This window comes from Pogona vitticeps, chromosome 1, assembly GCF_051106095.1.
Source record: "Pogona vitticeps strain Pit_001003342236 chromosome 1, PviZW2.1, whole genome shotgun sequence".
NCBI lineage: Eukaryota > Metazoa > Chordata > Lepidosauria > Squamata > Agamidae > Pogona > Pogona vitticeps.
Genome location: NC_135783.1, coordinates 81,730,905 through 81,754,624, shown reverse-complemented (window position 1 = coordinate 81,754,624; position 23,720 = coordinate 81,730,905). Strand labels below are relative to the sequence as shown.

At 38.8% G+C, this 23,720-nt stretch overlaps 1 protein-coding gene across 12 annotated transcripts in view; it reads left to right on the top strand.

Moving 5' to 3' along the window:
• PDE7B (phosphodiesterase 7B) overlaps window positions 1-23,720 on the top strand; it is a 257,704-nt gene that overhangs the window by 159,800 nt on the left and 74,184 nt on the right. Inside the window, exon 1 of one of the 12 annotated variants that reach the window (XM_020779547.3) lies at window positions 7,514-9,207. The exons of 10 other annotated variants lie outside the window; for them this stretch is intronic. In XM_020779547.3, coding sequence (XP_020635206.2) covers window positions 8,970-9,207 — 238 coding nt within the window. In that variant the 5' untranslated portion in view covers window positions 7,514-8,969. Of the gene's footprint in view, window positions 1-7,513; window positions 9,208-23,720 lie in introns of those variants that run through there. One more of the 12 variants, XM_078383332.1, reaches the window with a different exon arrangement.

The window sequence follows — 23,720 nt, the reverse complement described above, 5'->3', positions numbered from 1 at the left end:
TTCCCCCATCGCAATGCGATAAAACATCGGTATGCGATTGCATTAGCGATCGCAAAATCCGCATCGCTATGCGGATTCATCGTTAAACGGTGCGCTTGTTATGCGAGGCACCACTGTATTTACCTTTTTCCTGGCTCTGGCACATCAGTTGTAGTGCCTTCTGTCCCACTAACCACAGCAGGGACCAGTCACCATGGGGAAATACTCTTTAAGTAGAGTGCCCATTAAGGAAACATATCAAGAAGATCAGAGATCACAAATCTTATATAAGATTGTGTGTGTGTGTGTGTGTGTGTGTGTGTGTGAGAGAGAGAGAGAGAGAGAGAGAGAGAGAGTGTTACCCACTACTGAAAGATCTGGAGTACGTATCAGGTTTATGGGAGCCTCTCTGAGGAAGTTTCAGATTTGATGCCTTGAAAAAGTCTCACTCTTGCTCATTTTATCATCTTTTCTCCTCGTTTCTCATTAATTATTACACTTAGAAACAAGATAATGCAGAAGTAGATGAAATAGCTGAATTCACAGCTATTAGTTAGGAATAAAATGGCAGTTGAAATGTTGAGGTGATTCTGATAAGTTCACACCTATTGACTTGTCTTCTCATTTGGTCCCAGCAGTAGGTCTGAACAGAGGGCTGAGAATTAAAAAGTGACACACGCACCCCACTCCCCCACACTTACTCAGATGATAGGCCACCTATGGTGCTGACATAAGCTTGAGAGAGAAATTCAGCAGACATTTTTCTTGGCATACCCTATGTACACATAGAAAAGCTGGATACATTCATGTCTTTTTAAAGGGAGGATGCATATTGTCATTGTGAAGAAACTGAGAATTTGGAGAATATGGATTGTGGAATTTGGTTGCTGGACACTTCTTTGCTTCTGTGAGTGCCTGGGAAGCTGGCCAAACAGGCAGAGGTCAGCCTATAAACAGACAGTTCACACCTTGAATTTATCTCCTGTTATTGAACACTTCAAAAAGTGAGGCAGAGATGCTTCCATGCTTATCTTTTATCAGACAGTATATCAAACTGCCTCACAAAGACTTTTAACACCTTAATTGCAGCCCCTTGATGTGAAAAGAGGCAGTCTGCTTCCTTCCCAGAGAATGATACAGATTTAGTGGTAGAAATGGGAGCAGGTCAGGAAGTTGCCTTTTGTCCTGACAGAACTTGAAAGGGGTCTTAAGATGTTGTTGGCAACAGGTTTGGAATGGCCCATTTACTTGTATAGAAAGGATGGGGAGAAGCTAGTTAGTTGGCCTAGCATGTCTCTGAGGAAAAATGTGGTTTGTTCTCTGCTGTTTTATGATGTCTTAAAGGGACATAGTCTGATTCTGGGGAGAGACTGGGTGTGTTTGCCACGCTATGATGCTGTGCTGGGAGAATGCTAGGTATTCTAATTACTAATGCACTCTGTACATGTCCCAGAACTACCCTACCTCTCTGCTAAGATGTGAGTATTAGATAGGGTGGGTTAGCTTTCATTATTTTCTGTTGTGTTTTCTTCTTTAATGCTGTTAAGTCTGTCTCTGCATTTGCTCTTACATTTTGAAAAATCTTCTCTTGTAACCAGGGAACATGTGCCCCTTTGTCCTTTTGAAGTGAGTTTTTCTTTTCTTTTTTTTAATAAAGTACAAAAATATTTTCAAGCTGTTGTTAAGGATTTTGGATCTAAAACCAGTATTTGACTCATTCAGCTACTACAGTTTTTTTAAGGTTTGTTGTGAGAGTGGTGGAAATCACCTAGCAAACTCTTAACTTTTTAAAAAACATATACAGTGGGGTCTCTACTTAAGAACGTCCCTACTTAAGAACAATCCAACTTAAGAACAGCTCCATTTGCTAAATTTTGCTTCTACTTGAGAACAGAAATCCAAGATAAGAACAGGAAAAAAAACCTTTCCTGCTCTTTTTTTAACCTTAGGTCATCTTAGGTTAAAAAAAATTCTCCCCCTAGTGGTAGAGTACGTATTAACCAGCTTTGCATTAGTTCCTATGGGAACTAATCCTTCAATGTACGAACGCACATCTACATAACAAAAAAACAGCCAGAACGGATTAATTGGTTTTCATTCCATTCCTATGGGAAATTTTGCTTCAACTTAAGAATGTTTCAACTTTAGAACACCCTTCCAAAACGGATTAAGTTCTTAAGTAGAGGTTCCACTGTAGTTTCTATGGACGGAAAAGAGCAGATACGGATTAAATGGTTTTCAATGCATTCCTATGGGAAATGCAGATTCAACATAAGAACTTTTCAACTTGAGAACCACCTTCCAATACGGATTAAGTTCTTAAGTAGAGACTCCACTGGACACCGTAATTGCTAGTTTTTTACTAGCTGAAACACTAGATATGGAATGTAGAAGTCTTTTCCTCTCCCCACATAACCTGTCTTTTGGCTCTCCATGTATTCTTCCCCTCCCCCCCCCGCTCCATTTCCCAGTGTTCCAGTGAGTCTCACTTTGGGACAAGTGGGGAAAAGTGGGACAAGCCTGTCCCCTGTCAAATCCTTGCCAGTTGATTGAGGTTCACAGTACCCTTGAGTCAAGGTGCATAGTACCTAAGGCAGGTCAGGTTTCCTTGGCATTTGAGGCAGAAAATCCCACAAATGTGTTTCCTCCTCCCTAGCTATAAAATATAATAACAAAGTAGGTCAGAAATAGTTGCTCCTAATCTGCTGTTCAAGGAAGCCACCTCACTGTGCCAAACAGTAGACCTGGCTTTGCTGGTAGGTATTAATTAGCCGCCTAGAGTGGTCCTGACATAACCAGATAGGCGGGATATAAATGAAATGAAATAAATAAATAAATAAATAAATAATCTGAGGAATGCGATTCCAGAAACAGAGCTAGGACAGAATGTTATGAAATCTTCTAAAAAGGAGTTGAAATGTCACCAATCTGGGCCACTGCAGGCCTGCAATCCAGTTTTATGAATGATCTCTGCATCTTGAATGCTATATAATATACTAATTGTTTTCTTCCTTCTTAACCTCTTTGTACTAAGTGTCAGGATATCCTGGTGCTAACCACTACTGGGAAATACTCGAGAAGAACTTCACTTGACTTACACTTTCGGCTTTAAGATGCATTATGAAGACATAATCTAATAACAGAGAACCTGAGATAACACTGAAAAAGTTTTTTAATAAGACAGGCATACTGTCCTTGGACACTGGAAATATCATGCTGTTGCTTCTGATTATTTTGGCACCAGCAGGATAAACTTGTATTTTCTGTTTTTCAAAATCTGAGGATGTTAAAATTCAATACACTGTGTTTTTCCTCTTTCCTATGAATAAAGATCCTGTTTATTTGCAAGTGTTTTTCCCCCTAGAAAGGGACAATATGTTTAATTTTAGCCTGATAGAAAATAAAAATTAAACCATGGGACAGTGAAATTAAAACCCCAGATGACTAAAAATCATTATTTATTTATTCTCCTGTATAAAAACAGCAGAAATACTTGAAAGTTGGAGAGGAGAGAAAGTGTTGCATTATTCAGAGGGCTGAATGTGAAATTTAAACACATTCCACATTTGTCTGTAGTAAATAAGTTTTACAGGTTTTACTCTGGTCTTAAAAAATTGCAGAACATTCTAATTGGAGGTGATGGTGAATGTATTAAAAGCTGTGGCAGTAATGGCTCTTTGAAACACCACATAATTAAATGGCTTTTCTATGTCTTGTCTTAAGAGTTGAATAAGACTGCAAAATATCCCCTTGTTTGTGCTATATTTACCACGATCAGATTCAACTGTCAACTGCACAATGTGAAGCTTACTGCAAGTAAGCCCAGACCTTTTTCACAATAATTTGTTGTATTTTGCTCAGCTGGCAGAGGGGACAAGATTTTTGTTGTGATTCTCTGAACATTACTTTGTTTCAGTTTCTGGCATGTGTGATTGTCTCAGTCAATCGGAAGGGGGGGGTGGGTGTGTCCTAGGGTGATGTTGATGTCTTCCTTGAGGTGTTGTGTGGCAGGTAATCTGGAACATCTCCCTCCAATGAAGACCTCCCTATGTTGCAGGGAATAATATAATTTGGTTTTTAAATATATGATTCTGTCAATGCTGTGCTGTATCAACTCAGCACTGCTTTTCACTCTCCCCCTTTGACCTCATTAACTAACCGGCTCACCAACTAATCTTGAAGTGGGTTCAGAATCCAACCGCAAGCATAACTGCAGGATTTCCTGTGCCTGTCAAAGTGGTTTAGGCATCTGACTGCAGGGCCAAAGGCTGGGAGTTCAATTCTTCACTGTGCCTCCTTGACAGGGGCTGGATTCAATGATCCATAGGGTCCCTACCAGCTGTTGCAGTTCTAAGATTATTTGTATTTATTTATTTATTTATTTGTTTGTTTGTTTGTTTGTTTGTTTGTTTGTTTCCTAAGAGACCCTACTTGCAGTGGGCAAGGGGATGCCTCTTGCCTTTCTTGATTCCACCACTGACATCAAAAGTTCAGTCCAGAAGAGCTGTAACTGTAAGAGCTGCCAAGTACACCTCAGAGTGAGCTTGTGTAACAGCTTCACTGACGGAACCCTTTTCTCAGGGATCCTAAGGAAGCTTTCTGGGAATTCAGCCCTGCTGCATTTAACAACAGTGCAGTCTTTATATCAACAAGTCCATCCTCACACCTCCCTCTCTGGCCTCCAGGGGAAAGGGGAAAATGCTGCAAAATGACGGGAAAGAACTGTTGCCCAATGTGCAAGGTGCCAAAGGCTCAAGATTTTTCTACTGTTCACACACACACACACACACACACACACACACACAGAGAGAGAGAGAGAGAGAGAGAGAGAGAGAGAGAGAGAGAGAGAGAGAGAGAGTCTCCTTGACTTCCCTTATGGTAGGTAATTAAAACCAATTTGTCTCTCTCACACTCGCTTGTTCTGCCACCCCTTCTTTCTCTTTGGATCCCACCACCCTCTTCTTGGTGGGTGGGTGGGTGGGTCTATTTCTGCAATCTCCCTCAATCTCTCTCCCTCTGTCTTGTGCACCTTCTTTTCTCTTTCCTCCTTTCCCTCTGCCACTCGTTCTCTATTTCTGGAGATGATGGGAAGGGATGGGGAAAAGGGTAGTGTTAATCAGTGGTTGGCTGTGGGATCTAGACGAAAATTTTATGTGGTGTGGATGACTGTAATTGGAAAATTAATCATTTGTGTGAACAATTACAATTATTTCACCTGCAGAAACGACCAAGATCATGGTTTTAAAATTCCAATTCAATCTGAGTAAACTCAGTGAAAATTTCCCTATGTAATTGCACCCACCTTGTGGAGCCTCGTGGCGCAGTGGTTAAACCGCTGTACTGCAGCCAAAATTGTGCTCACGACCTGGGGTTCAATCCCAGGTAGCCGGCTCAAGGTTAACTCAGCCTTCTATCCTTCCAAGGTCAGTAAAATGAGTACCCAGCTTGCTGGGGGGGGGCAATGTGTAGCCTGCATAATTAACTTGTAAACCGCCCAGAGAGTGCTTGAAGCACTATGGGGTGGTATATAAGCAGCACGCTAAGCAGCACGCTTCTTTTATGGAAGACTTCAAATAATTGGTTTACTAACTTTCCTGCAAAATCAGTACCCATCCACAATTAAGATATGTTCAATTTTACTTGTACCCACAATACTAGTACCCCATTGTCTGCACAATGCAGGGCTAAAACTACTTATGATCATGGCCAAAATGGAACAAAAAAAACACACCCTTCCTTATTGGGTTGTGTTTTCCCCCCTCATCATCAGATAGTGGTGTATTTTTGTAGCAGTGTATTTCTGCTGTGCTCTAATTTGGTCCCATGCATTTCTTTGCTTGCGTGGACCCTAGTCCTGCATTTTTTCCATGTTGATCCATGCACTTTGTGGTTATGGTTCATTTGAAGGGTGCTCATCTACTGGCCAACACCTACTCTTGTTCTTCCCATAGAAACAAGAAGCAAAGTGAGGAGCAAGTGAAGTAGATAGGTAGAAGGCAGAGAATACAAGCAAAAGGGAGGGAAACCTGTGTTGTGATATGACAAGAAGTAAATCCATATGTACTTAGATTGGTAGTACCAGGACAAACTATTACATCCAACAACAAATCCCCTCCTCATGTGTGGATGCAAATTCTGGCATGATCTTTTAAAATCTGCAACAAAAATACCAAAATGACATTCACTGCATTTATATTTTACAACTGTTTTCCATGGGGTTTACTGCTTAATAAATAGGTTTCAGATTTATTACTAAAAAGTTTTTATCCAAGCTGTTGTCTAGGGTGTTTGAGGGTAGTAGGATAAAGACATTTACCATATTTTATTTTCACATACCCCCAAAAAGTCTCTTAAGTAGCAGAGATTGAAAGGTTCTCGGTTATTAAGGTCAACTAACAGAATTGACTCTAAAAAGACAACAATTTCCAGAAACCCACAATGAGCATGGGCGGCTTGCTGGGGGATTCTGGGGATTGTAGTCAGAAAAAAGTAGTATATCCAGGGTCTGGTCATTACTAAACCAAGTACCATTGTTTTCAACTGGTCTTCTCTAAATACAATTATGGAGTCTGATTCTATGAATTCTACCTGTTTAAATTGCCCTTGATCCAGTGCTTGATGATCAGAATGTGCATTAGTTTCAAAACAGCTGAAAAAATGAATGAGCACCATTAGTTTCCGTTACAAAAATGAATGAAAAATGGAGCATATAGGTTCTGAATGAAAGCCCATTCATTTCTCACTTCATTAATTTCCCATTGATTTCAACAGGACAACTGGCCAGTATTTACTGCCTACACCTTTCGAGTATAAAATTGCATGAACATTTCTACTACTCCCTCGATTGTCAGAGGTGCCAAATTTTACTTCTCAGATCCATGGGAAATGAAAAGAAATAGAAATATCTGAAATAAATCAGCTACTCCCAAGTCACTAATAAAATTAATGTGATTCTAAGAAACACAGGAAACTTGTGCTAACAAAAAGAAATGGATGAGAAATGAAACTATATGGAATGAAACCAGTTCTAGTTGTATAGGAAAGGGGAAGGGATTGTAGTCCCAGTTCACTTGTAGTCATTCATTCATAATGCTAATAAATTGGCTGCCAGTGGTTTGTTCTGTAGCCTAGTGTGTTGGTGCTGGATTTCTTTCTAGAAAAGAGGTTGAAAATATCAGACCCTCCACATGTTTCAGCCAACTTCCACCAAGAAAGTAAGGCCAATGGAAAAGAAATAAAATAAAACCAAAATAAGTCCTGAAAATACCACTGTGGTGGTGGGTTATTTTCCTCTTGTTTCTTTGTTTGCTTCAATAGACTATGTGTTGGAGATATTTGGAATTCAGTGATTCTCTTTTCAGCACAGAGAAATGCGTGGAAAGATCTGCCCGGTCTCACTTCTGCCCTTTGAAAAAATCAAAAATTGGTCTGGACGGTTGTTGGCTCCAACAAACAAACAACCCTTTTACTAAACTATAAGTGTAGTGGTAGATGTGTCCTACTAACCCCCAGTGTTAAAAGAATAGCATGCAAGATTGTATTTTTCCAACATCACCGGCACAATTGCTCTTCTGAAAATAAAATGGAGAAAAAAGATTGAAGACGTGCCAGCTACTTTGTATGTTAAAATCAGTATGTGATGTACTTTTTTTTAAAAAAAAAAGTAAGTTACTTTATTTGTGAAAATACATGAAATGGACTGCAGCTCATTTACAGAGGTATCCAACATAGGCCAAATAGTGAGAAAGACTGCTTTGATCTGCAGGTGAAGAAGGGACATTGATGTAGTTCCTTGTCTGATTTGCTAACTCACTCCACAGAGGTATTCCATGAACTTGCCTCTTCACTGAGGAGAATACAGAGAGTGTACCCAATCTTTTCAGTGTCCTTTTACATGAGCTCACAATGGAATAGAAAAAGAGTGGGATGTCAAAAGCTTGTTTTTCACCTGTCAGTCAGCCAAGGTGTCATCTCTGTCTTTTTTTCTTTTTTTCTTAATGATCCCCTTTCTTTTTTTAAAATAGCATTTTATATTCCTAAAGCAAACCCAGAGATTTTTGTTAGTTATGACACCAACTCTGAATCTAGCTGCTTCCCAGATTCATTTCATTCACAGTTCAGTCTGGAATGTGAATCAGTGTTATTTCCTGTCCAGCTGAAGGGCAGCTGAGGTTACAACGTGGCTTGATTAATAGTCTGCACTTCAGATTTGCTAAGATTGAAAACCAGACAACTGGGAAGAGGAAAAGGAGGAGGGAGAGTTGGGAAGCTTATTTCATTGGCTTTCTTTCTTTTCACAGAAATCTAAACACGGCCTTCTTAATATCCTCATCATAAGGCAGTCTTCAACGGAGCAAGGCAAATGGCCTTGAGGGTTAGTCTTGCCACAGTTAGGTAAATTTTAGCTGAACTGGTCGAGGTATCTCCCTATCCCCCATTAAGACAACACCACAGGGCATAGTTTGGCAATGTCCTTGTGTTAATAACCACGGGCTGCTCATTTCACAGTGGCTACTTATCACAGGCCTTTTAAATAAATATTGTACTTTCCTGTGCCTGTAAATTTTGCCTGTAAATGCTAGTTGCATTTGACTGATAGTCTTGGCCAAGAAAAAAAGGGGGAGGAGGAAAAGCAAAGTAAATATCTGTCCAGCCTTCTTCCTCTCCCTGTTAAGAACTTTTCTTTTCAGTAGGCTGGGATTTATCAAGCCCTGTTAAGCTGGGAGTTAGAGGCAGAGGGAAAGGGAAGAGGGGAGAATATTTGCCTATGTGTCAGAAAGAACAATTTCACTCTGAACCAGGAGCCTTGGAAAAGCACATCTCTCCACATTCTGTCACTTCAGCTTGAGGAGGAATAACTAGGCTGCCATGAGTTTAGTGAAGAAAACTCCTCTGTGGGCTGGGACGATCATGAGGATGTGTGGCATTTTCAAGCTTCCTGGAGTCTAAGAAGTTTTTCTTTCCAAGCACTAGCAGCAGTCTTTCCGAGGATGCCTGTGCTGAATAGGTTTTTCAGCGTGTCGGACATGGGTAGGCGGTGGGGAACAGAGGAAGATCTGATGCCTATGTCCCCCAGGAGCCGGTCCTTCTGTCCTCAGGGAACCCTAGCTTGGGAGTTACCCAAGATGTTCAGAATAGTAAAGCTCATCTGGAAATCAAAAAACGATCTACAGGGAATGAAAGAGAGAGGAGTTCTAGCAAGCAACCTGGGTCCAGAGATTTTATCAGGTAAATTTTAAAAATGCTCTTTGAGCAGGCCAACTTTGAATCATCTTGAAAATTAGAGAGACTTTATTTTTGATAATTAATTGCCTGAACTGATAAGTATGTATAGGTAGTGCATGAGCTCATTGCCCTTTATGTGACAAGGCATTTTAAGGCACTTAAAAGTTTTTAAGGGAGGCATGAAGATTGTGTATGGATGTGGGACCAAAAGGTTAATGTACTTCAAAAATTTAAAGTTTGCTTTTATGTTTGCGGTCTGCCTTTCAATGAAACAACAAGTTTTAAATGCATAATCAAACTGCAGCTGTATGCCTACTGCTCTGGAAATAAATCCTATAGAAGTCAATTGAATGCTTTCCCCTCCAGCAGACTTGCCTTGGATTATGCTAACATTGAGGTGGTGTATTTGGAGCTGTAACCTCCATGTGGCCCCCATTTGAAAGCATGTAAAGAGGCACTTTGGATAACTGTTCCTCAGCACTAAAAATCTGTGAATCTTCTATTCTGTCAGTATAGTGCATAAGAAAGGAGAGAATACGTGTGTGTGTGGGGGGGGAATAACTGTTAGAAGAACATGGTGCAGCTGTAATTTAAAACTTCAAAATCTACTAATTCTAATAGAACAGAATTAAGTGTCTACTTAACTTTCTTCTGATGAATTCAAAGAGTTACAAGGGCTAAACTTTGCCTGATAATATCCAAATTATTGTTACTTTTTTTGTAAATCTTTTGAATGTCTTGAGGGGGTGTGATGGTGTAAACGTCAAATCAATAGCTTACATTAAAAATTGTTAATAGCTTGCATGTTTGTACACTTCTGAAGTTGTTACATTTACTATCTAGGAAGTGAAGTTTTATAAACATATTGAAGCTATTTCCCTGCCTCCAGTGCATGTGATTTCCACCAAATCTGGCAGGGCATTTTTAAAAAAAATCCCATCAGGTAAAGCAAAGAAAACAAAAAATCAGAATAACATTCTACTGTCCTCATGACTTTTTCAGAATGCTATTTAGTATATTTACAAATAAGTCCAGAGAAATCAAATAGGGAAATAACCATATGATTCAGGTAATGCATTCATTGATATCTTGCTGACTATCACACTGATTGTCACTGAGATCTTGATTTAGTCTTTCTTTTCAGATGATGTGACTCTCTTAGTATACAAATCATTACACTCAATAAGATATATCTTCAAAAATCAGAATTTTTCAGGCATCTTTTTGTATTCTTACCTACAAGACAAGGCAATGTGTGTGTGTGTCTCCCGTGTGTGTGAAATGGTGATTGAGAATGCTATCAGTTTTGATTTTGGTTGCTCTATTTTCTCATTTCCCCCTTTTTCATTTTGTTTTGTCTCATCACCCTTCCCCTGCCTTCTACATGAATACTCGTCTACATTCATGCTCATATTCTTCCTAAAAGAACATAGTTTTACATGCAGGTTTCCTGCAAACATATTTTTGGAAGCAATTCTCTGTAGAGTTTGGCATTTTGGTCTGTTGTTTTCACATGTGCACTCTTCCCACTAACATGCATCCTGTCTGTGCAGTTATTGTTGCTGTTGTTGCTGTGAGAGCTGCATGGCAAGGTTTGGAGGAGTTCATTATGGAAGGACTACTGTGTTCATGTGTCATTTGGGAAGCACAAATTAAGTAGTTCGCAGACTGAGCAAAATTCCATCGCATCCCAACTCAGTCAATATTACAGATGCTGCTGCAGGAAATAAGTGGAGGAAAGTCAAAAGGGAAGTTGGAAGGCTTACGACTTTGTATTTGGTGTACCAACTATGGCAACATTCAGATTTTAAAGCCATAAGAGGAATGCCCCTGTGTGCATTCCTCGACATGCTCTTTTTAAAGATTTTCAGTTTATAAGAATTTTGGGGCTCATGTACCCAATTTCTTTTTGGCTTTCCAGAAGCAAATTCAAGGGAAAATGTTAAGATTTTGGGAACATGTCATGGAGTAAATAACAGGAGCTCCAACTCTACTTTTTTGATTATTGTTTAAACAGAGCTTTAGAATTATGTATATAATGTTCAGAAAGGGGATATAGAAAGCAAACAGCCAATATGAGGTTATAGGAAGGAGGTGTCAAGTTTGTTGCATAATGTTTTTGCCATCAGAAAAGCTTGGGCAAGGCTGCAAAGGGTAAAAACATGTTATAAACATCTTAATAACCCAACATAGGCTCCAAATCAGAGGACTGAGATGAGCCCAAAAACTTTACTGCAATTTTGATTTTTTTTTTCAAAAAAAAGAGAGAGAGAGAGGGACAGAGATGGTGCAAAACAAGTTAAGAAGGATGTGTATTTCTTTTGCCAAGATGGCATCTGGTCCATATGACAATGTGGTGAATGTGGAAGGAATGACTAGCTAGGTGGCGGCAGCCAAGCAGCTGTGCTCACTTCAACATTAGCAATACACCGGGGGGTGAAGATGGGGAGGTTAAATTTTAAGCTTTTATTTTATATTTTTAAAAGAAATGTTGGATTAATAAGAGAAGGAATAATGTCAGCCTCCAGAGGAACAACCCTCTGTTCTTGATATTCCCGGCTTGGAGAATATATATTAAAATGACACTTAAATGAGAAGTTTTTCCAAGGAGGTTATTTTGGGTGAAGAAAGGAGACCAATATGTGTATGACATTTAAAGTAATTTTATTACGAAAGGAAAGGGCCAGGAGAACCAGACGGGGTCTTGAAATTTTGCAGAGCAGTTAGCAGTTGAGTGTCCAGAAAATTAGACCTCAGTGAGAGAGAGCTGAGCTAATCCTTTATCAAGCACATTTTGGGGTCAAGTGATACTGGAAAGTATTCAGAAAGCTGCCAGGGCAGAAAAAAAAATATTGCCATCTACATATTGTAAGTAAAAGAAATTTGTTTCAGTGAATTGAACAGAACATGGACCTGTTTAGAAGTTCTGATGATTCTTGTGCGTTTGTGAAGAATATCCATGCAAGGACAAGTTACTGTATTCAGTGGAACAGACAGCATTCAAACAAAAGTGTGTGCAGGATATACAGCTTCAAGCAACTGACAGAAGTTGGATTTCTTAGGTTTTAGGAGGCTAGTAAGGAAAAAAAACCCTATATGATGCTAGTAAGTACATCCCAAAGTCAATCAAGAGCTTCTGCTCAGTGATCAAATTCCATCCTCATTTGACATCCTATTATTTATTCAATTACTATTCTATTTATTTAAAATATTTTAAACCCATCTTTCTCCTTGAAAAGATCCAAGGTGGCTTAGCCTCATGGCACAGTGGTTAAACTGCAGTATTGCAGTCAAAGTGTCTGATCACAACCTGAATTTGATCTTGAGGGACTCAGGTGGCCAGCTCAGGGTCAACTCAGCCTTCCATCCTTCTGAAGTTGGTAACATGATTACTCAGCTCACTGGGAGGCAAAGTGTTGTTTGTATACCCCCTGAGAGTGTCAAAACAACAAGAAGAAAAAGTCACTTCAGTAACTTACTTGGAAATGATGATGCCATAAGCTAGTCTGTCAGTTGCCAAACTAAATATCATGACTGAAACATATAAAGTTTACTGTTAGAAAAATAAAAGAAAAAAAAGAGAACATGTTGTAACACTCTATGACTAACAATTTTATTTCAATGTGAGCTTTTATGTATCAAAGTCTACTTCCTCAGACTTTGATCCATGAAAATCCACAGTGAAATAAAATTCTTAATCTTTAAGGTGCTTCAATATTTTCTTTCTTTCTTTCTTTCTGTTTTGTTTTGTTTTGTTTTGTTCTGCCAGTATGCTGAGACATGTTTACATAGCCACCTCTGGTACATCTCAAGAACTATCAAATACCTTCAATAAATTATCCAGTGATTTCAGCATCCTTTCCATAATTTCTTGCGGGCATTTACCAGTCCAGGCTGAGAAATGTCCAAAATTATGAGAAAATAAATGATTCCTTTCATTGGTATTTAACAAGGAAAATTTAAACAATAGTCCATTCTCTTTATCCCAAAATACTTTCCTTCATTAACTAAACTGCCTTTACCATCAACTTGTACCATGCTTTTTCTTTTTCACTCTAAACCACTTTTCCAGTGGCATCTATATCTGTGGACAGGTGCCATGAAGCTAGAGGGTCTGTCACTGTTTTTGCTGCAGCAGACTAATATGGCTACCCCTCTGAAATTTTCAGCCATAGCATCCGTAGCAAAATGGAAAAGGGAAAGGAAATAATAAAGTAGGGTGTTATTGGTGCTCAACTATTTGAGCATGTCATGATTAATAGTAGTTATGGGAGGCATTGATGACTTGTGTAATGAAATTGACACAACATCCAATTTCACACATATTCTTCATCAGACTAAAATTGGATTATTCCAGATCATGCAACATCAAGAAATTGGGTTGGCTTGGTTCCAGCTTCTTTCCAATAGTGGATACCCATTGCCTGAGCAGAGAATAACTTAATAACTGCATGACATGATATTCAAAATAAGAAAGAGACTGACCCGTATTCTCAGCTCACACTCTTAAGTGTGTCAGTTAGTCTACTGAGATGGGAAGTGTCCTAACAGTCTCCTAAATTCTTTGGCACATCATGTTCAACTGTTTTGAAACTACAGCAAGCCAGTGGGCTCTCTGCCTTCATTCAGAAATATATGCAGGATGGGGATGACAAAATATTGTACCATCTACTAACAAATTTGTTTCAGTGAGATCTTTTGCTTTCAGAAGGGGGATTTTGATCCACAAAAGTTCACACCAAAACAATGTGTTAGTCTTTAAGGTGTCACAATATGTTATCTTTTGTCACCCCACTCCACCCAGCATGTTGAAACATGGAAGCATTCAGAATTGTCTGTCTCTCTCCATTTCCTGTCTTCATATTTACAGAGCTGGCAAATTTTTGTACCCAAAATAGGAAGGAGACACAGTCATTGCAAATCCTATTCCATACAATAAGGATGCAAAAGTATGTACTTGGTAATGCTACTTTTATTTTTCAGATGCCATCAGGAAGCAAAACATCTCAGAAGCCTCTCCCTTTTCCTGTAGATCTTTTAACAACAGTACTGCAAAAATATTTCCCAAAAATCATGTTCAAGCACAAAGCACTGTAGCTTCCCGTCAGGGATTTTTAAAAAACACATCAACAAATATTCATATCTGATCAACCTGATTAAAATAAATTTCATTCATTCTAAATTTCATCTAGAAACCTGTATTTTTCTAAATGTTCTTTTCTAGGTACTGAACCGGTAAATACTGAAGCTTCTGAATAGTCTTGAAATTTGTTCATTAGCTAGAATAATTCACAAAGGTTGAGGCAAAACCCTTTTTTTTTCAGGCAGGCTTTTCCTTAGTGATTGACTGTCTAGGAGACAATAAACGGGATAGTTTATATTTTGTTGCTTCTAAATCTGTTTTTCATAATGGTTTTAGCTAATATTTTCAATATAAAGTTATTAATTCTTACTTAATATTTGAATAATTTACTGTTTTTCATTTTTAATATTGTGTTTTTAATTATGCGAGATACCTGGTTTCTGTTTTTTAGGAGAAAAATGAGGAAAAATAAATAAATAAATAATATCAGCTACTAGTAAACTAAATGAGTTGGGTTTAACAGCAATGAGAGCTGCGACACTGTTTTGTGAGCTCTACAAAAAACTGTCACACACAAAAAGAATGGAGTTTGCTCAGCAGCAGCCCATTCGCATGACTATAAAGATTATAATAATCATGCATTAATCCTACCCTGCCACTTTTACGGAAGTCACTACAGTACAACCTAAAAGCAAAACAGATGTTCTTGATTGTGTTTTACATAATGCCTGTGGAGACCCAGTTGAAAGCTTGAAGTCAGTTTGCTTAGGGTTTTTTTTTTCATATACATTTATTATGTATATGCTGTCATCTATGTGCATGTCATTTAGGGAAGTAGAAAGGATGAGTCCCTGACTACTTGTCAAAGCCATGTACAGAATTCTAGAAGACTGGGCTGATGCTATGGAAGATATAGGCAAAAACTGCTGTTCCTAAGGGTCTATTTCTGGGCAAAGGGGGCTCCCTGGAAGAGAGAGAGAGAGAGAGAATACACTGGAGTTTGGAGAAGTTTATTTTGTGAACTGCTTGTATGTCTGAGGTTTTGGGAGTTTGTCCAGAGTTTGTCTATTTCTTAATCAATATTCCATGTAAACATTCAACTTTTTATGTTTACCTAAATCCTCTCTTTGATGAAATGACCAAAAAGGCATCCATCTTGGTCTGTTTATGAGTGAATCACAAAAACTAAATCAAGTATTGGGGCACCTTTAGCCCCAAGATATCTTTTGGTGGATTACAATATACTTCCAGTGGGGACCACACACCAAGTTATTCATGCACATGTATCTGAGGAAGCAAACTGTAATCCATTAAGCCCACAGTGCTGTGCATCTGCTAAGTCTTAAATGGATCACAATCTCCTTTGCTTTCATTCTATTTTTGTTCCTGTGATACATCTCTGATTCAACTTACAATCAAGACCTTAATTTTTCCTGACTGAAGGTGCATTACTCTTAGGAATGTATTTCATGGCTGGCGAAGTAAGGTAAGGGTTGAATAGGTTTTCTGAATGATGCAAGTAGGGTATCAAAAGTGCAAATGTACATTGCTAGTGAAATATGTCTAGGCCTCTTGAACCATTTTTGCCACACAGACCTCACAATCCTTACACTAATATTTCTGGAGGCACTGCATGCCCAGCAATGTGCTTATGTTTGGCTTTGCTTCCAACAGAGGGCTGGGAAATTACATGGTTTAGGCAAGGTCAAATTACTGTAGCATTATGGGGGGAATACATACTATATTTAGATAGTCTATTACACTCTCTTACACACCAAGAGACAGAAAAGTACACTGCATGTATAGGCAACCTCCTGAGCGGCGTGAATCATACAGATATAAATTAAGAGAAATCTAATAATGTCAATTAGATAAGAGCTAAGTGAGAAACACACTTTCACACCAGTATTTTAAAAAATCTTAAAAATCTGATTCAGTCTGTGTGAGCCATTAGGAAAATAACCCTGAATCCAATTGGTAGTCTTTGTTGACAGAGTAGGCTCTATGAGTCAATGGGAATCGAGATTCAACATTCTGCAATTGATTCAGTGGCTATGCTTTAGTTGGGAATACCAGTTGGATTTAGGCCATACTGTTTATCTGCGCCTATCTAAGAGGAACTTCCAACTGAGCAGTATATGATAGCTAACGGAGTAATCTTTAGAGTGTAATTCCCAGTGCTGCCAATTCAGTTTACTGTTATGTTGATAAATTAAGCTAATCAAGCAAGTTTTATTTATTTAAACATTATATGTAGAGTGATCAAAATCTACATATCTAATGTCTTGCCACAGATGATTCAGTCACAATGGAATCAAACACATAATATGACCAATTACATTTGTTATACACACTTTATTGTACATTGTGATAATTAGATTGTTTACAAATCTGAAAACTGCCTCAATTATTTATGCACATGCAGATTTCTCGAATGGCACAACTCATTGGCCAAAATCCAGTTGCTTAGCATAGTAAATTGCACTAGAGGAGGCCCACTGAATCAATGGAGATTTAATGAGTCAACTGCTCTGTAAGTTCCATTGATTCAGATGGATCTACTCAGTGACTTACTATGCTAAAGTAAATCACAGAGTAGTTACTATTTATTTTATTTATTTTATTTATTTATTTATTGGATTTATATACCGCCCCATAGCGCTACAAGCACTCTCCGGGCGGTTTACAATTTTAATTATAAAGGCTACACATTAGCTAAGAGCTTAACACAACCCATTTCGGAACAAACAAATCAGTGGTTTAGAGAGAGTGATAGCAGCTAGAGAGTATGTAAAGCCCTTGCCCATTAAAGTGCAACAAATGGAAAACAGTGTCTGACATTTCACGTAGCAAATAATGTAGCATTTTGCATAACAAATAATTAGAAGCTGAAATCAAGGCAGTGTTCTGGAGACATGGATCCATCAACCACGTCTTGCACAATCATACCTGTAAATTAAGTCTGTGTTTTCCTCCTGTGACCAATCACAAAACAAAGTGAACAATGCAAAGTGGGGAAAGCTCCTGCTGTGGCAATCAGCTGTCACTCAGCATTGGCGGAATTACCGGTACCTCTGATGACACACTTTCTGAAAAGTACAGTTTGACCATCAACTTGGGAAAAGAGAGTGTTCCTTAGATCTCTTGAAATGGAGGAATAAAATCGTATGTGGCCATTATATAACGTTCTTTGGAGCACGCTGTGTTGACGGATCATGACTGAGGACCTTTCATATCGGCCTCACGTGGTCTGAGGGCCCGTGTTGCTTTCTTGGTGTGTGGCGTGGCATTAGATTTCCAGAGCTTTAGCAAGTTGCAGGTCAGCAGGCAGGCAGGCCGGCAGGCAGCCTCTTTCTTGTGCCTCCCATGGCTTTTGTACTACAATTATGCAGAATTAATCAGATATGTGAATATGTAATCAGAAGGCATATTCTTGTTTCCTTTGCAGCTGTAGGCCTCCCTTTTCTCTCTGGACAGCATAATGTAGCCAACTTCAGCCAGAAAAAAAAAAACTGAGGTGGAGTGGCAGCTTTCCAGGACTAACAGGAACTTGAAATAAAGCCCATAACTAAATCCACATCATTTAGCATCACAGCGGCTGCTTATCTTCCTGCATTTTGTAATACTGTATGTTGGGTGTGTGTGTGTTTAGCGTTACATAAAAACTATTTAGAAGAAAGTATACTCTCACTTAAACCAAAATAATTTCAGAATCACTGGTTTCTGTGAAGTGGTGTCCCATTCTCTTTGAGAGAACTGCAGGCCATCTTTGGTGATAACTCACCAACCCACTGAAAGTCCTCTACTTGCATTTAAGCTGGTTATTCAGCTCTAAAGTCACTTTACAAAGATATTGTGAGTTCTGTTTGGATCTCAGAATTTAAGCTGCTCTGTATGTATTCAAGGATTATAAAGTTCTCGTCTTTAGAACTGTGCCATTAGCAAAACATAAAAGGGAGTAGCAATAAATTTCTTTAGTTTCTTCAAAAACTGCACTGGTACAACCACAAACATTTGCATTGGTGGGACTGTAAATGATGCCTGGGTAAAGATTGGAGCAGATATGGCGTTGGAGGGTGTAACCCAGTGTTCTTTCAAGCAGAAATGAGGAACCGGCTTTGAGATGCTGAACTGCAACTCCCATCATGCCTGGCCATTGATTTTGCTGGTTAGGGCAGACAGTTCCAGTCCAACAATAGCCTAGCCTAAGATGGTTTGAAGGGCCAGATATTCCCAAGTCAAAGGACAAGTTGAGGCTTAGAGAGGAAAGTCTTGATACCTGATCAATAACATAATAACATTAAGAACAATTTAAAATGCATTTTAAAAAGCTGCTGTAGAAGTCTAAAGGTACAGCCAAGCATCATCATCATCATCATCATCATCATCATCATCATCATCATCATCATCATCATCATCATCATTCAATAATAATAATAATAATAATAATAATAATAATAATAATAATAATAATAATAATAATAATAATAATAATAATCTGGAAGGAGGAAGGTGACACTCTGTAGCTTCCTTGAAAGCAGAACAAAAATTCTACCCATCCTTTTTTCTTCTTATCTGTATAAAACAGCTCTATGGCTTAAATACAGAATTAAGTGTATTGCCAACTCATTTGAAAATTGCAGATTGACTGCATGACCTTTACTGAACCAATCGATAGATGGATTACCTTTTCATACAGCCAGAAGTTCTCATGAGTCAGTGTCTGGACTAGAGTTGTGTTACTGGACTACAATCCCCAGAATTCCCCAGGCAGTCAGCATAAAAATAAAGAATTAAAAATATGTACACCTCTAGTTTGCACTGTATGATGTTGTCCTTCACCATTTTAGTAAGGCTGGCCCGCTATAAAAGTAACTTCAAACAATGCAGTAATGTGATATAAGGAATTATTATTCCTCTAATAACGGAGGCATGACTAATTTACACTATGAAAATTAAGTCTTGATCATAGTACAACTTAGTCACACCTGTTTTATTGGAAGAATTGCATTATTGCTTGTAACAAGTTACTTCCAAGCTTTAATTAATAAATAATTTAGCAACCAGAGTTGCCCAGTGTTTAAAAAGCATATATTAATCAACAACTTGAAATAGTTTTCCCATTGAGACTATTCATAGTGGTAAACAACATCTCACTTAGGAGCAAGTCTCCATAATGTGAAAGAAAACACGGCCCTCTTGTCACCTCCTACATCCGGCTCTGTACACAGAGGACATTGTACCTTCCACAGTAGAAAGCTTTTTATTAACTGTGAGAGGAATTATTTCTAACAGCATTTCCCAGTCAGACTGCAGTGACTCAAATCTTAATGTTTCTTTCAGAAGAGATATTTTTCCAGGCTCCTGGCAGTCAGCCACCAAATGTCTGTGTCACACCTTCAGCACTGTTTTTCAACACATCTTGTGGATCACTAATTGGGGTTTTCATAATACCACAAAATTGCAAGCATTCCTTTGAAATAAGAAAGAATGTGTACTACACTGTGTAGTAAATGAAAAAGGTCTTACCTTAAAATCACTATGAATTGCTTTTTTTTAAGCATACTTTGGGAAGCTCTGTGTGTGTGTGTGTATGTGTGTGTGTGTGTGTGTGTGTGTGTGTGTGTGTGTGTGTGTGTGTGTGTGTGTGTGTGTGCGCAAAGAAAACAAAACTGCATTAGATTCTCTGAACTTCAGCTGCCCCTGCTTTTGTTGATGTGGAAAGTATAGCTGTGTCAGAAAACAAAGAGTGTGATCCATAGGTGGATGATAATCTCTGTGTTCATTTGAACAGAATCACATAGAAGCATCTGGAAGACTAATCAGTTCAGTGCAAGAACTGCAACACTACATGAATTTACAGCATTTTTTTTTTTTTGGACTTATATACTGCCCCATAGCACTACAAGCACTCTCCGGGCGGTTTACAATTTTAATTATACAGGCTACACATTGCCCGCCCCCCCAGCAAGCTGGGTACTCATTTTACCGACCTCGGAAGGATGGAAGGCTGAGTCAACCTTGAGCCGGCTACCTGGGATTTGAACCCCAGGTCGTGAGCACAGTTTTAGCTGCAGTACAGCATTTTAACCACTGCGTAATGCCTCCAGTTTACTACCTCCTGAGGCACTCTGTCTGCCCTATGATCTAGCAGCACATATAATCAGGAAAAAACATCTCTACCTAATTAGCAAAACAAAATTCTCCACAACTTCCACTCTGCAAGCAAACACTTGCTGTGTAACATCATCCAAGAAAACAGATTTACCATATTTTTCCATGTATAAACAACACTTTTTACTTAAATAATTAGACAAAAACTTGAGGGTCATTTTATACATGGAAGGCAGCAGCTTTCCCTGCTTTTTGTGAAGTCACAGGGTAAAGCAGCCGTGAAAAAAGGCAAGGAGCTTAGCAAAAAGGACGGGAGAAATGCTGGCCCTGTGCCTTCTCAAAAGGCAGCTGCCTTCCGTGTATAAAACAACACTCAATTTTTTCTCAAATTATTTAAGGAAAAAGTGTTGTTTTATACAGTACATGGAAAAATATGGTGTGTTATGTTATATGAGGGGAACATGGGAAGGAATGGTACAGATTTTTTTTTAAAAAAACCCTCAATCTACTAACCTATGTGATTCTCCCTAGAGTCATCCAAAAAGGTTTCAAGATGGACTAAATTTCCATCAGGGATGCTGCCTGAATTGATTCTTATTTTATAAGTGGAGGGTTTTTTTTTAAGGAAGGAGGTGAAATGAATAAATTGTGGGACAAATGACTCTTTCAAGCTGTTGATGCCAGGAATATAGCCTTGCTATTCCTAAAACTAAATGCTTTATATAACTATACAGTAGTTCCAGGCATCGTTTAGTTATGGTTAATGGGAAGTATCCATGCCCTTCACAAAAACAAATAGTGGTGGCTGCGTTCTTTTTCTTTTTGGTGACATTTTTACTGCTGTTATTATTCACTAATGTTTGAGTTATGCCTCTCAAACCTGCCATTTTCCAAAAGCCTAAAACCTCTACTTGTGTTTTTTACCATGTCAGTAATTTGGTAATTTACCACGTCAAGTATTGGGTGAAATTGTGGTTTCCTCATGCCTTCCACCTTGGGTAGGCTTAGTTTTTGATTTAACATATCTGATCCTAAAATGTGTTTCCTGGTGGAAAGTTCGAGTAGCCCACCTAATGTAGCAGGAGCTGTCTCTTTAAGAGAGACGCTTAAATTGCAACTTAAATGGAAATTGGTAGATCATGCTTCATTGCCCTTTGTTTTATTTGTGTGTCATGGCTTTAAGAAACATACATTAATTTTTTCATAGGAGAAACGTTATTATCCTAACATCAATTTCTCTGTGTTTCTATATTTTAACAACCTAGGTACAATCAATATGCATGCATTTTACAATGATGGGGACCTTTCCATGTACTGATTCCTGTTCTTTGCTTTCATTTATTGGCATTTTATTTTATTTTATTTTACTGGCAAGGGAACCATTTAGAGAGTGTAATCCTTTCAAGCATGAGTTCTTGAGAAAATTCCCAAAGGAAAAGAAGGCACAGTAATGGCAGGTAGTGGGGAGAGAAGAGAATTGTCTCTGTATTCTGTGACAGCTGTAATATAATGTAAATTATTGCTAATAGAGAGCAATTATAAAGTGTTTGGCAAGCACTACTTTCTCCCCACCAATGATTTTCACACAAAAGCAGAGAGATATTAAATCTACAGTAGAACTCTGGAACAGCTGATTATATCTTTTGTACTAAGAAGTGAGGCATCTTAAAGATGGTACAATAACCATGACATGTAAAAGAACATCATGTTCGAAGCAACAGCATTTAGATTTCTTTCTCTCTCAATCTCTCTCTCTCTCACAGACACAGACCCACACACACGATCTTATATAAATCTACATCATCACTTTTACAACCTGGCTATGTTATTGCTTATTATGTGCCCAAATTCTGATTTTTCAGAGACAAATTGTTCTTACTTGAAAGCTTGTTGCTTGGTGTATGCAGTTTAATTCAGCCATTTGAAACCACACACTGTCTGTGCCGTTGCTGTAATAAACCTTGTGCAGATATTTATGTTATTGGGTCATCCCTACTAGCAGTATTATTTTATGTAATTTTTCTGAAGGAAGAGTACTTCAGCTGTGCCAGTAGCTCTCAGAAGCATTCTTTGTTTAATATGAACACACCATTCATTACATAATTTTCACCCTACAAAATAGGATAAGGAATCTTTATTACGCTACAGGCTGAATTCCCTCAAGGGTAAAAATTTGGAGGCCACATGCTGTAGTGAGTAAGTTCAGGTGCAAAGCTGAACTTACTCACTGAACTTACTCACTATTACAGGGCTTTGTCTCTTCCTCACGTGCTTGCCCACAGTGTCTCTATGCCATTCCTTCGCTATGATCCATCTGCATTTAGGACTCCTTGAAGTGAGACAAAAAAGATTGCAGGTTTCCATCCCCCAATGCAGAACATCTGGAAGCAGAGATTTGTTAAGTGATACATTCTGCCAAGATTGTTCTAGACCAGTGGCTCCCAACTTTAAGTCACCAGATGTTCTTGGACTGCAACTCCCAGAAATTCTGCCCAACACAGCTGGTGGTGGTGGAGGTTTCTAGAAGGTTTCTTTTTTAGTCCAACAACTTCCGGGACTCCTAGTTGGGAATCCTTGTTCTTGAACTACAATTTCTCAGAAGGGTTTCTGGGAATTGCAGTCCAAGAACACCTGGGTTACCCAAGGCTGGAAACCACTGTTCTAAACTACTGGCTCCACAGATGTTGCCAGATTACTATTTGAAGAATCTCTAAGTGTTAGTCATGCTGGCTAGTCTTTCTGGATCTGAAATCCAGCAACATGTGAGGGAGTCAAACCTATTTCATGCAAAAATAGCTATTCCTGGAACCATTCAGGAAAGTAAATCTACCTCCCAATTTTGAGATGTATTGGGAGCGCAAGGGTCACAAAGGCGGGCTTGGGACTATGTGGAGCCATAGGCCATGTTTTGCCCACATCTGTTCTACAGGGGCTTTCCCCCTAAAGCCTTTGCTGCTAGTATTGGAGTGAAAATCAGTATCAGGCAGCAGATTTGCCCTCATTTAACAGACCAGCAGATAAGGGCTTGTAGCCATCATCTTTGGGCTGGGGCTCTTTGAGGGACTGTACCTTTTCACCATTTCTGACCAGCATAGCCACTGGGGATGGAACAGGAGAGCTGTGATTCAATAATATCTGGAAGGCCAGACGTTTCTTATCCTCACAGTAGATAAATGTAATTTTATATTGGCTGCTTGGAGAGCTTTAATTAGGAACACTATAAAAATAGGGAAGTCAGTGGATGTCCCGCTATTGCTGGACTACCCATTCTGTTCACCCTATACAGAAATGGTAAGAGATTATGGGGATTCAACAACAT